Here is a 14,231-nt window from a genome sequence, read left to right as displayed (position 1 = left end):
TTGCTCATAATACATGTCCAAAACAAGTCAGCTTAGATCAAAGTCCCTGCAAGGAGCCCAAGCCTTCTGATGATGGTCACCAAGAGACCCAGGCTAGGAGAGGGTTCGTTTCCCCACTGCTTCCACAGTCAGCAGCAGAGGGAAGAGAATGTGGCGTATCACACACCAGCTCTTTTGAACTTCTCCCCAAGAGTGATCCATGTCACTTCAACTCACATTTCATTGACCATGCCTAACCTCAAAGAGTATAGGGAAAGTATAGTCCTACTATGTTCCTAATGATTAACCCCTTAACTCTTGATGTCTGCTGCACCTTGGTGTCTAGCCTAGATGCTCATGAGCTCAGACCACTATGTCAGACTGTCTCCTTGATGTTTCTACCTTGTTGACCCACATATACTTCAAAGTCAACATGATTGGAAACTGAATTTATCTTTTTAACCCCCAAATGTACTCCTCCTGGTTTCCCTTCCTTAAGGAAATTACTATTCATCCTGCTACTCAAGCCAGAAATCTGCTGTTCATCTCAGATCCCTTTTTTCCTTTCATTCCCCACATCCATAAAGTTATCCTGCTGATTCTACCTCCTTGACATCTCCTCACATCTACCCCATTCTCTCCATTTCTTAACTCTGCTGCTACTGCTTCACTGAGGTCCCATCGTTTCTCATTCAAATTGTTGCAGTAGTCTCCTAGATGGTCTCCCTACCTCCAGTCTTGATGCCTGCATTCCATCATACATAATTTCAGACATAAGTCTGAAAAGGTAGTCACAGGAGTGATAAGCTATCTTTTAAAAGTCAAGTATTTAAAACTTGTTAAAGGCTCTTTATTGACTATAGGATGAAGCCCAGCTCCTCCTCAGCATCCAGCGCATGTCCTGATATGGGCATGGCCTTCTTATACTTATCATCACAACATATAGTGATTGATTCACATGGTTCTCTCTTCTGCTCCTTGAAGATAGGCAGCTTGTCTTACTCATCTCTTTGATCTGTAGCTCTCCAGCACAGTACCAGGCACTCAGAAAATGTTCAGAGAATGGTCATTGAATGGACGAATGAATGGAAATACCTAATTCAAGGACGTTTACAAATACCTTCATTGAGTACAGGAAGCCAACTGTTCTGTACGGCCCCAGATGAGCTATAGGAGCCATGAGTAAAACCACAGTGAGGCATTATTTCAGCTCAAAAGAAGGGAGAACTTCTTTAACTGCTAGAGTTGTCTGAAGATATAGGCTGCCCTAAGAGAGATTGAGTGCCCTGTGACAAGAATTTTATAGTCAGTAGCTGGATAGTGTTTGGCAGTGATGTTGGAGTGGAAATTCCAACAGCAGGTAGGAAAGTGGAGTGAATCCTCTCACAGTCCTCTTGCAGTCGTCAGCAATGCCTCTTGCAGTGGTCATGAACCTGCTTCCTTTGCTTACCTGATCGATATGGGTCATCTAGGCTCCTTAAGAACTGCCTCTGCATTAGGGACACTACCTCTCCACTAACCAGGCTGGTCCTGGCCAGGCCAGGCCCACCCAGCCAATGGCCTTTGACCAGATGGCCTAAGAGGCTTGGAGATGAAAGGGCCTTCTAGAACTGCACTGGCTCTAGGTTCTCAACCACCTCTCCAGCCATCTCCCCTGCCTTCCTCCAAGCCAGGCCACTTTGACTCATGACTGCTTATTCTCAGAAACAGGAAAGCTGTTGCTTATTTTTATAGCCACTTAAGTAAAACTATATCATCAACCTGAGTTTGCCCTGATCCCAGTCTGACTGCCATTCCCAATGAACTATTGCTGTCACCAGAGTTATGTCCATGATCTCCTTCCCATGGATTTGAGAGACTGACTTTGACCTTACCCTATGCTGATCCAACTCTTTGAAAGCCCAGAATCAAGCTTAGGAGCACAAGGTTCTTTTCAAACCTTCCCAAGGAGGTCCCTCATAATTCTAGGTGTGCTGACGGATATAGTGCGAAGAGGCATCAGATTACTTATCAGAGTACATCCCTTCTAATCCTGGCTTTGTGGTTGATTTCATGAATGCTTCTGACTTGGCTAAACCAATCCCCTTTTCTGGGCCTCAGGTTCCCCCTAAGTGAAATCTAGGGTACTTATTTGTGTGCTGTGGACAGTGGGTTTCATTCCCAAGCGTAGCCCAGATTGCTGTTCTGCCTCCACAAGCTCTGCAGCTGCAGCTCTTTGCCAAAGGTCCCAGGGGGTACATCAAGAAAACAAGCAGCCATGCAGAGAAGGTCTGTAGGGAGGATTCTGGTGGGGAAATAAGCCCTAAAGGAGGGAAGTCAGTTGGAATCCAAGAAGGAAACTGCCAACTTCCTGATTGGCAAGAACTGAAGCTGTCCTCTCTGGAGGATTTTCCAGCCCCAAACTAAGGAATTGGGGTTGGCCTCCTCTTTCTAAATCCTCCGACCCCGAGTCTTGGCTGTGGGCTTTGTGTGTACACATGTACTTGTGTGCACCCTAGAGGTTAGAAGTCAGGTGCCTCTTTTCAGAGGAGCATAGGGATGAGAAAGGCCTGGCCAGTGCTTCAAGCCAGGGAGCAGGAAGGTAAGGCAAGGCTCTCCAGGTCTTCCTACTCCTCCCTAAACTGGCAGCCGCAGGGCCCAGGAGGGGTGGGGATCTCCCTCATCTTGCCTGCTCCCATTTCAACAGTGGCTTAGTAGCTCAGCTAGGAGGAGGGGTGGGACAGCCTTTCCAGCTTCCTTTTTGGGTTAATTGGTGTTCCCTCTAGTTACTCCCTCCTTCCTTCCCCTCCCAGTTCCCATAGCAACTTGGCTGTAGCAGCCAGAACTTGATTGAGCCCAGCGGTGGCCTGACTGAGGTGGAAAAGGGGGGTTCCGTGGGGGAAGGGAGGGCACTGCCAGGCCAAGGTTTCCCACCCCACCCATACTCTGCTGCTACCTCGAGGGTCCAGGATGGTTAAGGTCAGAGGACAGTGCATGATGAAGTCTTTTCTGCCAGGGCTGGACTTCGGAGAGCATGAAAGCCCAGAGCAGGCCTGGTTCTCAGATCTCCTTCCCTACCCATGCCCTTGTGTCCTGCCCCATCCTGGGTTTGGACTTGGAAGCCACTGGTAGGATCGTACAGTAGGAAGAACCCTATTGGAGTTGAGAAACCAGGTTTCAAGTTCCTCCCTATGCCACTATTTTCTGTCTGTAGACAAGTCCTCCCCACTTTTCTAGGCCTGAGTTTCCTCATTTATAAAATGATGAAGTAGGGCTAAGCTGATAATTCTCTGCTTATTAAACTTACCTAAGGGGTTTTGAAAAACTACAGATTGTGGGCCCCACCCAGAGGGATTCCGACTTAGTTGGTCTGGAGTGTAATGTGGGCCAAGCAAGAGATTTTTAAAAAGACTCAGTGATTCTAATATGCAGCCAGAGTAGAGAAACTAGAGCAGAAGATCTCCAACCCTCTGGCCTTGAGTCTTGGCTAGCGGGTCTTCCAGAGGACTGTTGTCAGGAAATTTTCTTTCTCCGGCATGCCCCAGCTCCAGCAAGCCCCACAGCTCTCCTACCCCTGCCTCTTCACCATCCTTGTGGATGAGTGCCCAGGCTCCTGTGCCTGAACAAACAACCTGGCCCCCTCTGGCTCAGTCCTAACACTGATGAGACAGGGCAAGCAACTCAGGCCCATCTAGGGAAGAGAGCTGCATGCAGAGATTAAGGCAGACTTGATGCCTAGGCGGTAGCACTGAGAGCCAGGCTTTTCACCTGAGAAGGATCTCAGGCCATCTCTGAAGCAGGTGGGCCAGCAATGGCCTCAGCTGGCTGGCTATGGGGCCAGGGAATCGGATTACCTCTCAGCTCCCTGTCATTCTTCCTCCATTCCCCTCATTAGCTCCTTGCCTGTTCCTGCCTCGCCACCCACAGGCCTGGTGTCCTCCTCAGGCAATCTGCTCGCCCACTTGTTGCCATGGTGACTCTGGCTGGGGGTTGTGGGGCTTGAGGGAGGGTCGTCTAATTAAGGAGAAAGGCCGCACTCCCACTGTCAAGCCACCCCTCTCCTCAGCCCACCTCCCTCTCTCCCTCCCTGGCCTCCCTCCCTCTTTCCCAGAGCAGATGAGTGAAGTGCCCAGCCACCACAGCCTGTTATTAGGCTAACTGCAGTTGCCTGGGAGGAGAGCTGAAACTCCCATGGAGCCCCCTCATGTAGGAGCAGAAATATTGAACTGGAAGAGCCCAGGGAGAATCCCATAGGGTCCCCCTGAATGCCACCAGTGGAAGAGGGGATGATTCCACAGAGTTAGGGGTGAGGGTTGAGGTGGACACTGGGTCTAGGCTGCAGAGATTGTGGCAGAGGCAGTGGCCAGAGCCTCATCTTTGCACTCTAGGGCCCAAAAGATGGCAGGGTTCTCTGAGTTACTGAGGTCCTTAGCTTTGGGGATTTTCATTTCTTTCCTGCTTTGCTTTAATTCTTTCTCTTAAAATTCCTTCTGCTCTCTTATCCCACTTTTCTTACCCCTGCTTTCTTATACTGCCATCTTCCTCACCCGCCTTTCTCGTGCTATTCATTCTTACCTTTATCTTTCTTTTTTTATAGGAAGAACATTTATTCCTTACTTTTTAAAATATTTCTTTTATTTTTTCAATTCCAGTTGACATACAGTATTAGTTTCAGGTATATAACTGTGATTAGACATTTGTATAACTTATGAACTGATCACCCTGATAAATTCAGTACTGATCTGATACAAACGTAGTTATTTCAATACTACTGACTATATTCCCCATGCTGTATTCTACATCTCCATGACTATTTTATAACTACCAATTTGTACTTCTTAACCTCGTCCCCCTTCACAGATCTCCCCAACTTCCCCCCATCCAGCAACCATCAAAATGCTCTTTGTATCTATGAGGTTGTTTCTGTTTTCTTTGTTCATTTATCCTATTCTCTAGATTCCACATATAAGTGAGATCATATTTTATTTGTCTTCCTCTGTCTGACTTATTTCACTCAGCACAATACCCTCTAGGTCCATCCATGTTGTTGTGAATGGCGAGATTTCATTCTTTTTTATGGCCGAGTAATACTTTATTGTATATATTTACCACCTCTTCTTTATCCATTCACCCACTGATGGAGACCCAGGCTGCCTCCATATCTTGGCTACTGTAAATAATGCTGCAATGAACCTATAGATTCACATGTCCCTTCAAAGTGGTGTTTTGGGTTTCTTTGGATACATGCCCAGAAGTGGGATCACTGGGTCCTTCTTTGTCTCTTTGTCTCTTGTTATAGCCTTTATATTAAAGTGTATTTTGTCTAAGTATTGCTTTTTTTTTGTATCCATTTTCATGAAATAACTTTTTCCATCCCTTTAATTTCTCTCTCTCTCTCTCTCTCTCTCTCTGTCTTTTGATCTGAAGTGAGTCTCTTGTAGACAGCATATGTAGGGTCTTGTTTTCTTATCCATTCAGCCACCCTCTATCTTTTGATTGGAGCATTTAATCCATTTACATTCAAAGTAATTGTTGATAGATATGTAGTTATTGCCATTTTATTATTTATAATTTTTATCTTTTTTCCCTTTTCCTTTCTCTTCTTAAGGAAGTCCTTCTCACATTTCTTGTAATACTGGTTTAATGCAGATGAACTCCTTTATTTTTTTCTTGTCTGGGAAGCTCTTTATCTGTCCTTCGATTCTAAATGATAGCCTTGCTGGGTAGAGTCATCTTGGTTGTCGGTCCTTGCTTTTCATTACTTTGAATATTTCCTGCCAGTACCTTCTGGTCTGCAAAGTTTCTGTTGAGAAGTTAGTTGATAGTCTTATGGGAGCTTCCTTGTAGGTAACTAGCTGCCTTTCTTCTCTTGGTGTTTTTAACCTTCTCTCTTTGCCTTTAATCTTTGTCATTTTAAGTATGATGCATCTTGGTGTAGGCTTCTTTGGGTTCATCTTTTTTGGGACTCTCTGCACTTCCTTGGCTTGTATGTCTGTTTTTGTTTTTTTTTTTCCGCCAGAATTGGGAAGTTTTCAGTCATTATTTCTTCAAGTGGGTTTTCAGTTCCTTGCTGCCTGTTTAGGGTTTGTGAACCCTTGAGAAATTTTAGGAAAAGTCCGTAGAATGAGCCAAGACAGGCCATTTGTATGGAAAAGCCACTGAAAGCAACTTGGGTGGTGTGCACGTTGGGAGGGGTGGGTTCTCAGGGAATCACCTGGGCAGGGCAAGCACCATCAGCCAGGTCGATGGAGACTCAGATATGGCAGCTGCCTGAGTCTGCAAGCCGGGTAACGGAGGGCTCAACAAAGGAATAATGTCCTCTGCCCGCACTTCTGTCTGGGAAAAAGCTGCCCCTCCAGTCTTCATCCTGACAACTCATTCCATCTCCATATGTACCTGGTGCCTTTCGAGCTGCTGCCCCAGTGCTGGAGCTCAAAATGAGTGAGTCCGTCAGTGGTAAGACTGTGTGGGCCCTTTAAGAGGAACGTCTGCAACTCCAGGCGCCCTGTGTCACTCAGCCACAGTCTCCACTGGTTTTCACAGCCAGAAGTTGTGGGGACTTGTTTTCCCCGAACCAGGACCCTGGGCTGTGGACCCCAGTGTGGAGCCAGGACCCCTAGCTCCTCAGGGGGAACCTCCACAGCCAAGATATCCCTCTCAATTCTCAACTGGCACACAGAGGTGTGGGACCAGCCTATTTTGTATCTTCGCCCCTCCTACTAGTTTCGAGGTGGCTTAATCTGTGTCCTTAGTTAGAAGACTTCTGATCAGCTAGACTTCAGGGGGTTCTCAGTGATGGTTGTTCTGTAGGTTAGTTGTAACTTTGATGTGATTGTGGGAGGAGGCGTGCACAGCGTTTACCTACTCTGCCATCTTGACGAAAACCCACTCTCATCTTTCTTAGTTCCTCTTGCTTGCTCCTAGTCTTCACAGCTCCCTCTTACCCCCACTTTTTTTTACCCTTCATCTTTCACCCTCACTGCACCTCTTTACTTCCTTTACACCCTCCATCTCTTATTCCTCTTCTCTTTCTCCCCAACCTTGTTTTTCCTACCCCCATTATCACTACCATTTCTTACCCTCCAACTCCCTACTATTTCTTATCCACATCCTCCACTGTACCCCCTTATTCCGCTGACAACCTCTCCTGCCCCTCAGCCCCCTCTCTGACCCCTACAGCTCTCTCTTACCCAGCCTCCTATTTTCAATTTTTCTTTTTCACCCTCCTTTCACCCCCTTCTTGTTTCTTTGCACATAGCTTTTATTCCAATAATTTCACTTTTAGGGGTTTATATAAATAAAATGTAACACAGGTATGTAAGAGAGATGTATACAAATATATTCACTGAACATTTGCTTATAATAGTCAAAACTTGGAAATAATATCTATCCACAGGAGATCAGTACCCTTTCCACTCTATTCATACAAAATTGTTCTGTGTTCTTTTAGCATTCACTCACCTCCATAGGTTTACTGAAGCTGTTGCCTCAACCTGGAATGCCCTTTTGTCTCATCTAAAATCCTACTGCGAGTCCTCGCTCAGCTTTTATCCCCTCACCAAAATCATTTCCATCTTTTCTATTGACTTCTCTCCAATGGCTAGTGGTTTAGCCTCTCCTATAGTATAAATCATATGAAGGAGAGTCTCAAGTTAGATGTGTCTACCCATGAAACTGGAATTTCTCTGAGAGTCAGGACATGTCCTCATTTACTCGTCCTGTTCACTTCAATCGACAGACATTTTTTTACATATATTGTGCTGAGTACAAGCCCATGCCTGTTTTCATGCCTCTCACATTTTAGTTGGGTTGACAGAGAAAAACAAAACAAGGATGCAGCCAAAGTCATACTTGTAGTGAAGAAACAGTTAAGAGAAAGAGACAATGATGAGGGGGCATCCTCTAGTTAGAGTGGTCAAAGACACCCTCTCTGAGGAAGTGACATTTGAACTGAGGCCTGAAAGATGAGAAGGACCTAGTTTTGTCGCAAGCAGGGGAAGAGCATTCCAGGCCAAGAGAACAGTATGTGTCTGGGGTGGGGAGAGTAGGGCATGTTCAAGGAAAAGAAAGAAAATGTCTGTGTTGGAACATGATGAGCTTGTAGGTAGAGGTAGAAAATGGTGTTGGAGACATCCAAGAGGGTCAAGTTATGGAGGGGCTTGAAGTCTGTAGTAAAAAGTTGAGGTTCTATTCTAAAAGCTTTGAAGCATTTGAAGCAAAGCGGTACCATGATTCGATGGTATTTAGAGATCACTTTTATGCCTGTGTGAACAGTGGATTGTAAAGACCAAGAATGGAAGCAAGAAGGCCAGGTAGGAGACTGTCATCCAGGTGACAAATAATAGTGGCCTGTACAAGGCTGTGGAGTAGAATGAGAATTGTCATGCCTGTGGGGACACAAGGAAAGAGAGGAATGAAGGCTTATACCTCAGTTTCTGGCTGGCGCACCTAGGTGGATGGTCATAGCACTTATCTGAAATGGGCAAGACTTGGGGTTGAGAGCAGATTTGGAGTAGAAAAATTTGCGACCTTCATTTTAAAATTTATAGCATGTTAAATTTTAGATGCTGGTGAGATATCAAAGTCCCGAACAATGCTTTGTTCCTCAGAGTGTTGGGTCGAATTGCATCACAACCCACAACCACCCACCATCACCACCCATTACTAACCCCATTTGGTGATGGCTTTTGGAAAGGCCTGTGTGAGATTGCATTCCCAAAGTCCATGCTCACAGTGGAGTTATTTGCATTTTAGTTTAAGTGTTTAAAGTGAGTGTAAGAAGCTTCAGCCATGTTGTTCATTGTGTGGTTGAAAGGCTGTCAGCAGCAAAATGACATGTACCCTTGTTCAAAATGGGGATCCCTAAGCCCATCTCAGTCCACTTGAAGCTGAATTGGAGGGGCTGTCTGCATACTTAACAATGACTCAGGGGATTCTGAGGCACGCTGAAATCTGAGAACTCTTATTATAAGGAGCAACTATGAGAAGGTGCTCCTGAAGATATGAGGACTGCATGTCAAAAGGGCTCTAACCCCATGCATGAGAGTTGTCTGGGCATCCTGTTAAAATGAAGGTGCTGACTTGGGTCTGGGGTGGGGCCTGGAATTCTGTACTTCTTACCAGCTTCTAAGTGACGGTGATACTGCTGGTCCAGGCCCACATTTCCAGTAGCTAGGAGCTAGATCAGTGATCTCGGTGGGAGATGATTTTGCCCCCCAGGGGACATTTGGCAATGGCTGAAGATATTTTTGGTTGTCACAATTTAGGGTTGGAGTGCAACTGGCAACTACTAGGTAGAGGCAAGGGATGCTGCTCAATAGCCTACAATGCACAGGGGAGTCCCCACTCCAATGAATTATTCAGTCTAAAACGTCAGTAGTATTGCTGTTGATAAACTCTGGACTTGATGATAACCAAAGGGTATAGAGCAGGGAAACTTCCTTAGCTAGTACCCAGAACCTGATAGGAGTGGGCTAGATGAGGGACAGGAAATATACCTGTGAAGTGAAACTGCGAAGTTTCCAAATGAAACATAGTGTCTGCTGCACACCAGGGCTGAAGCCAACAGGACAGAGCATGGATTAAGTAGAGCTTAAAGGCACATGTGGTGCCTCGTAAGGCAGATTCCTGTTTTTATTAAAAATAACCCCTCACATTGGTATTGAACGTTAGAGTTTACAAAACATTTTTGTATGTGTCATATTATTTGATCCAAACAACATCCTAATGAGGTAGAGCAAGGATTATTCTATCCCTTTCTTGAATTGAGAAACTTAACACCATCAACCAAAGAAATGTTTACTGAATTGAATAGAACTGAAATTTACTCCATTATGGGTAACCTTAGACAAGTCAGGTCACCTCTTCAGGCCATTTGTGAAATGGTAGGGTTGGTTGGGTTGATTGGTAAGGATCTTTCCAGCTCAGACATAGGAGTAATTTTATGATTTTACCAATGAACAAACTCTAAGTCTTGGATGGTTGCAGACTGGGGGACTTGGGAGTCCTGGCTATGAGGTAGGAGATCTTAGGGTAGGATGTAGTGGTCTTGACTCAAACCTTTCTTCTTCACTTCCTGGATCCTGGGGTTGGGTTGATGAGCACACCTCCCCTGCTAGACTAAAGTACACCCCTCATTACTTTCTTCTGAGGTGGGAAGGGGCTGATACCTGGCTGATGCTCTTTCCTCTCCCCACAGGCTGTCTACAAGGCCTGGCTGTGCTCAGAATACTTCAGCGTGACCCAGCAAGAATGCCAGCGCTGGGTGCCCTGCAAGCAATACTGCCTGGAGGTGCAGACCCGGTGCCCCTTTATACTCCCTGACAATGAGGAAATGGTGTACGGAGGGCTGCCTGGCTTTATCTGTACAGGTAAAGGCAGGGCAGTGGGGAGGAGGGAGGAGGCTGGGTCCCAGGGTAGGCACCAGGTCTGGGGTGTGGTAGCAGGGAGGACAACAGGGAAGTCAGGTTAGAAGAATGTTAGTGGCTGGAGAAGTGGGCAGTAAGGTCCCAAGGCTGGGATAGGGCCAAGTGGAATGGGCAGAGGGCAGTGTCCATCTTTATCCACAACATGTCCAGCCAGGGAGTCATCCCACAGAAACTGTCTAGGGTCCCTGGGAGAGACGTGAATGGAAAGGGAAGTTGGTAAAGGGGTAGGAACAAAAAAAAGTGTTGGGCAGGGCCACCAGAGCAGTCCCAGTTTTGAAAATCTCTCTAGGAAAGGCAATAGCTTTCAGCCCACTTAGCACCCACCACAGCTTCCTTATCCATTGACAGGGTTGCTGGACACTTCGCCAAAGCGCCCGGAAACCAAATGCTGTGACATGCAGTGGGTCTCCTGTGAATCGGAGAAGAAGAAGTTCAAGGAGTCTGAGGCCCCCAAAACCCACTACCAGCAATTCCACCATTCCTATTTCCACCACTACCACCAACAGTACCGCCACTACCACCCCCTCCATGATCCCCCAGGCCGCATCAGCCACAAGCCCTCTCTGCTGCCGGTGTCTGCGGGCTCCCGCCTCAGCCCCAGCAGGATCCGGCTCTATGTCCTTGTTCTCATGCTCCTCCATACCATGGTGTCCTTCTCCAGCAACCAGGGTGGTGGGGGACTGGGGCTGGAGGCACTGCCTGCCCTAGATGAGGGCCTGACTCGGGAAGAGTGACAGCAAGGAGGGAGGACAGACCTCCACCATACATTGACATCAGCTCTAGCTCCCCCAGGGGGAGGGGGAGGGGGCTCCTCCCATGGGAGATATAGGACAGGTGGGGGGCGGGGGAAATGGGGACCACACATCGTCCCCAAGCTACCCCCACCCCAGAAACAGCTCCAACAGAACGGCCAGAGGGCCCCAGGGAGCTGCAAAACTCATCTAGGAGAAAGAGGCAGGAGCAGCAGGCGCCCCCTCCCAGGCACCCATCTATGGGGCTTAGCAAACAAAACGGGGGGGGAGTAGGGGCTGGAAATGCCCACCCCTGCTGAGAGCCCTGACCCCAGGGAGGGAGGCTGCCCACCCAGCCTTGGCCCTGCAGGGAATGTTGGGGAGCCCAGAGGGGAGATGCTCTCCCCCCTCCACATTCCTTCTGTTGCCAAGATCCTTAATTCTCTCCTGCCCATACTCTACAGGCAACGGCAGACGGCCCTCCTCCAGCGCACCTTGCCAGGGAAGTGCCAGGCTGGGAAATGAGGTACGTGCAGTTGTAGCTAGGTTGGGGACCCCAGTTAAACTGTGGTCCAGCACCCTAGGCAATGAGGAGTAGGAATGAGGCACAGAGAGAGTGTAGAGAGGGAAGGCAAGGAGAAGAGAGTCGTGGGCAGAGGGCTTAGAGAGATGGCTAAATGAGCTTTTGCCACCCGGCTTTGGGGAGGTGGATGATCAGTGTTGAACCAGGCTTGAGGACAGCTCCCCAAATCAGGAAGGGTTGCATAAGAAGCCCTCTGGGGAAGGACTGCAGGAACTGGGGTGTTGGGCCTCAAAACGGAAGGGTGAGGGCACATGGTTGGACTGCCACTGTCTGAAGGGCCATATCTTACAGAAGGTGCACATTCTCCCAAGGGCCACTCTTGCCCTGGAGATCTTGGCCTTGGGGCCAAAGACATTTCCATTTCTGATCTCCATGGAGAGGAGGGACTTCAACCCAAGTGGGTCAGGCCTGGCCTGGGTCCCCATACTCCCCCATCTTGTCCTAGCCCAGGCCTCCATGAAGGAGAATCTGGTGGCATTGCCCCAGGGCTTTCCAGAGATGAGCCTCCCCCATTCCCACCCTGTTCCCATCCCCAGCCTACCAAAGAGTATTTATCCCTTCCCATCCCTGACCCCATGGGTTGCTATCCCAATTGTGGAACAACCAGACTCCTTCTCGCCCTGTAGTGGATCCCCTGATCCAGCCCCCCTGCCCCTTGCTGGAGAACATAGAAACTGGCAAGAGGAACTGCTGAATAAAGAGAATGTACTGTTGTCCCTTGGCTGAGAGACTTGAAATGTTTAGTCAAGCTAGAGAGTTGAATGAGAGAAGAATTATCGAAACCCCTTTGGGGGACATTAGCCTTGTGCTGATCTCCTGGGAGCGGGAGGCTACATTGCTTGGGAAATTTCAAAGCCAATGGGAGCAGACAAGAGAGCCAGAACTATGTTTCTGGGATAGGTCAAGGTGCTTATGGTGCCAGAAAGGGCTGTCTTAGGATGTGATGCCAGTGAGGTAAGGGGATATGAGGTCCTGGAACCACATTAGGTGAAACCAAGAAGGAGATGGGGAGGGGACACCTGAAATTGGTTGGCTGGAGGATAATTGAGAGACTTTTCTTGTAGAGAGAGAATCATTCAATAGCCTCAGCTGGGTCCCAAATGGACTTTGTGTGACTGAGGAGTCCTTCCCTGCCAGTTTTCTCATTTCTCACAGCGTGTCCTCTTCCTCCACCCATGTGCCCTGCCCACGTACCCCCCTGTTTGGCCTTCAGCACTTTGGGCCTAGCCACATACCCCATGCCTAGAGTGCTCTTTTCAGCTGGGGAGGAAAAGAGGTGCTGGCTCCTTTCCAGAGATGCTTATGTAGATGTGAAAGACCCTAGGTACTGCCTTCTAACTCCTGCATCCTCAGGAGGGGAAAAGGGACTGGGAAGTAAAGGGGGACCTTGCAGCCCCAGGGAATGGACCCTTGGAGACTCCCATCCTCTCTTCCCCCTCACCAAGTGCCCAGGAGACCCCTGGCTCAGACCAGCCCAGGGCCTTGCCCAGTGGCAGGGGTAAGGGGCACCTCACTCCACCTCAAAGTCATTTGACTGTCCCTATCCACCCCACTACCCAGATCTCCTACCACCCCTCAATCTGCCCTGCCTTCTGCCACAGGCAGCAGAGCTTGGCAGCTTTCTTATGCCATTTTCTACACTGTGCTTCATGAGTAGGACTTTCTTGCACTAGTTCCTATGACTGAGTCTCCAAGCTGGATTCCTAGTAGTCCCCCGTCCCTTCCTCCCTCACCTGGCTATGATTCAGTTTTCCCCTTCCCCTGCCTCTGTGTTTCGGTGAGAGTCTCTGTGTGTGTACTGCTTTCTGTTTTGTTGCATTGTGGGGCAGAGGTCTCTCTGCTCTTGTTTAAACCCCATAAAGAAATAAATGGTAAGACTTGATGATAACCTTCCCTTCATGGTTTTGTTCTGTGGAGTCAAACACTGCCCGAGTAAAAAGTCTATGGCTTCGGGAGGAGGTGGGACCAGAAGATGCTGATCCCGTGCCTCACTCCTTGTTGGCTCAGGTCTCAGAAAAAGGGGAAACTCTGTAGTAGGCCATTTTAGACAAGGAATCAAAAAATCAGCCTCCTGCAGGGATCAAGCAGTTAAATGTAAGTGAATGAGTGAGTGAGTGAGTGAGCAAGTGAGCTGGGCAGGGGTGAGGTACGGACTCCAGCCATATGAGTGGTGAGAAGTGCAGGGCACATGTAGTCTACAGGGGACAGCTCAAGTCCAGGGATGTCTTGTGGGAATGTGGGCCCCATGTTGCCAGATCTTCTCATTCTTCGAGGAAAGTGAGGACTCAGAGGTTTTATATGAAGCCCTCTAATTTCTAAATGTCGTCTCAAGTCAAAAAACCCAACCAAACAAAGCTCTGTGTGGACTAAACAAATCTGCAGGCCCCACATAGCCTAGGGATGACTGGTTTTGCATGTTCGTCGTAGCCTTTGGTTCTAGTCTCATCTTCTACACTTTGGTCCTAGTCTCATCTTCTACACAGGCCCATATTCTCACCATAGGAGTGAAAGGAGCTCAGGAATAACTGCTGG

The 14,231-nt window shown here is 48.1% G+C and overlaps 1 protein-coding gene across 1 annotated transcript in view; it reads left to right on the top strand.

Moving 5' to 3' along the window:
• The window catches only part of FAM155B (family with sequence similarity 155 member B), a 28,463-nt gene extending 14,876 nt beyond the window's left edge, over positions 1-13,587 (top strand). Inside the window, exons 2-3 of the mRNA XM_011371459.1 lie at positions 10,157-10,328; positions 10,734-13,587. Coding sequence (XP_011369761.1) covers positions 10,157-10,328; positions 10,734-11,119 — 558 coding nt within the window. The 3' untranslated portion in view covers positions 11,120-13,587. The remainder of the gene's footprint in view (positions 1-10,156; positions 10,329-10,733) is intronic.
• The last annotated feature ends 644 nt before the right edge of the window (positions 13,588-14,231 follow it).

This window comes from Pteropus vampyrus, unplaced genomic scaffold (assembly GCF_000151845.1).
Source record: "Pteropus vampyrus isolate Shadow unplaced genomic scaffold, Pvam_2.0 Scaffold191, whole genome shotgun sequence".
NCBI classification, from domain to species: domain Eukaryota; kingdom Metazoa; phylum Chordata; class Mammalia; order Chiroptera; family Pteropodidae; genus Pteropus; species Pteropus vampyrus.
The sequence above is the reverse complement of the archived record's forward strand: the minus strand, read 5'-3'. Positions and strand labels throughout refer to the sequence as shown.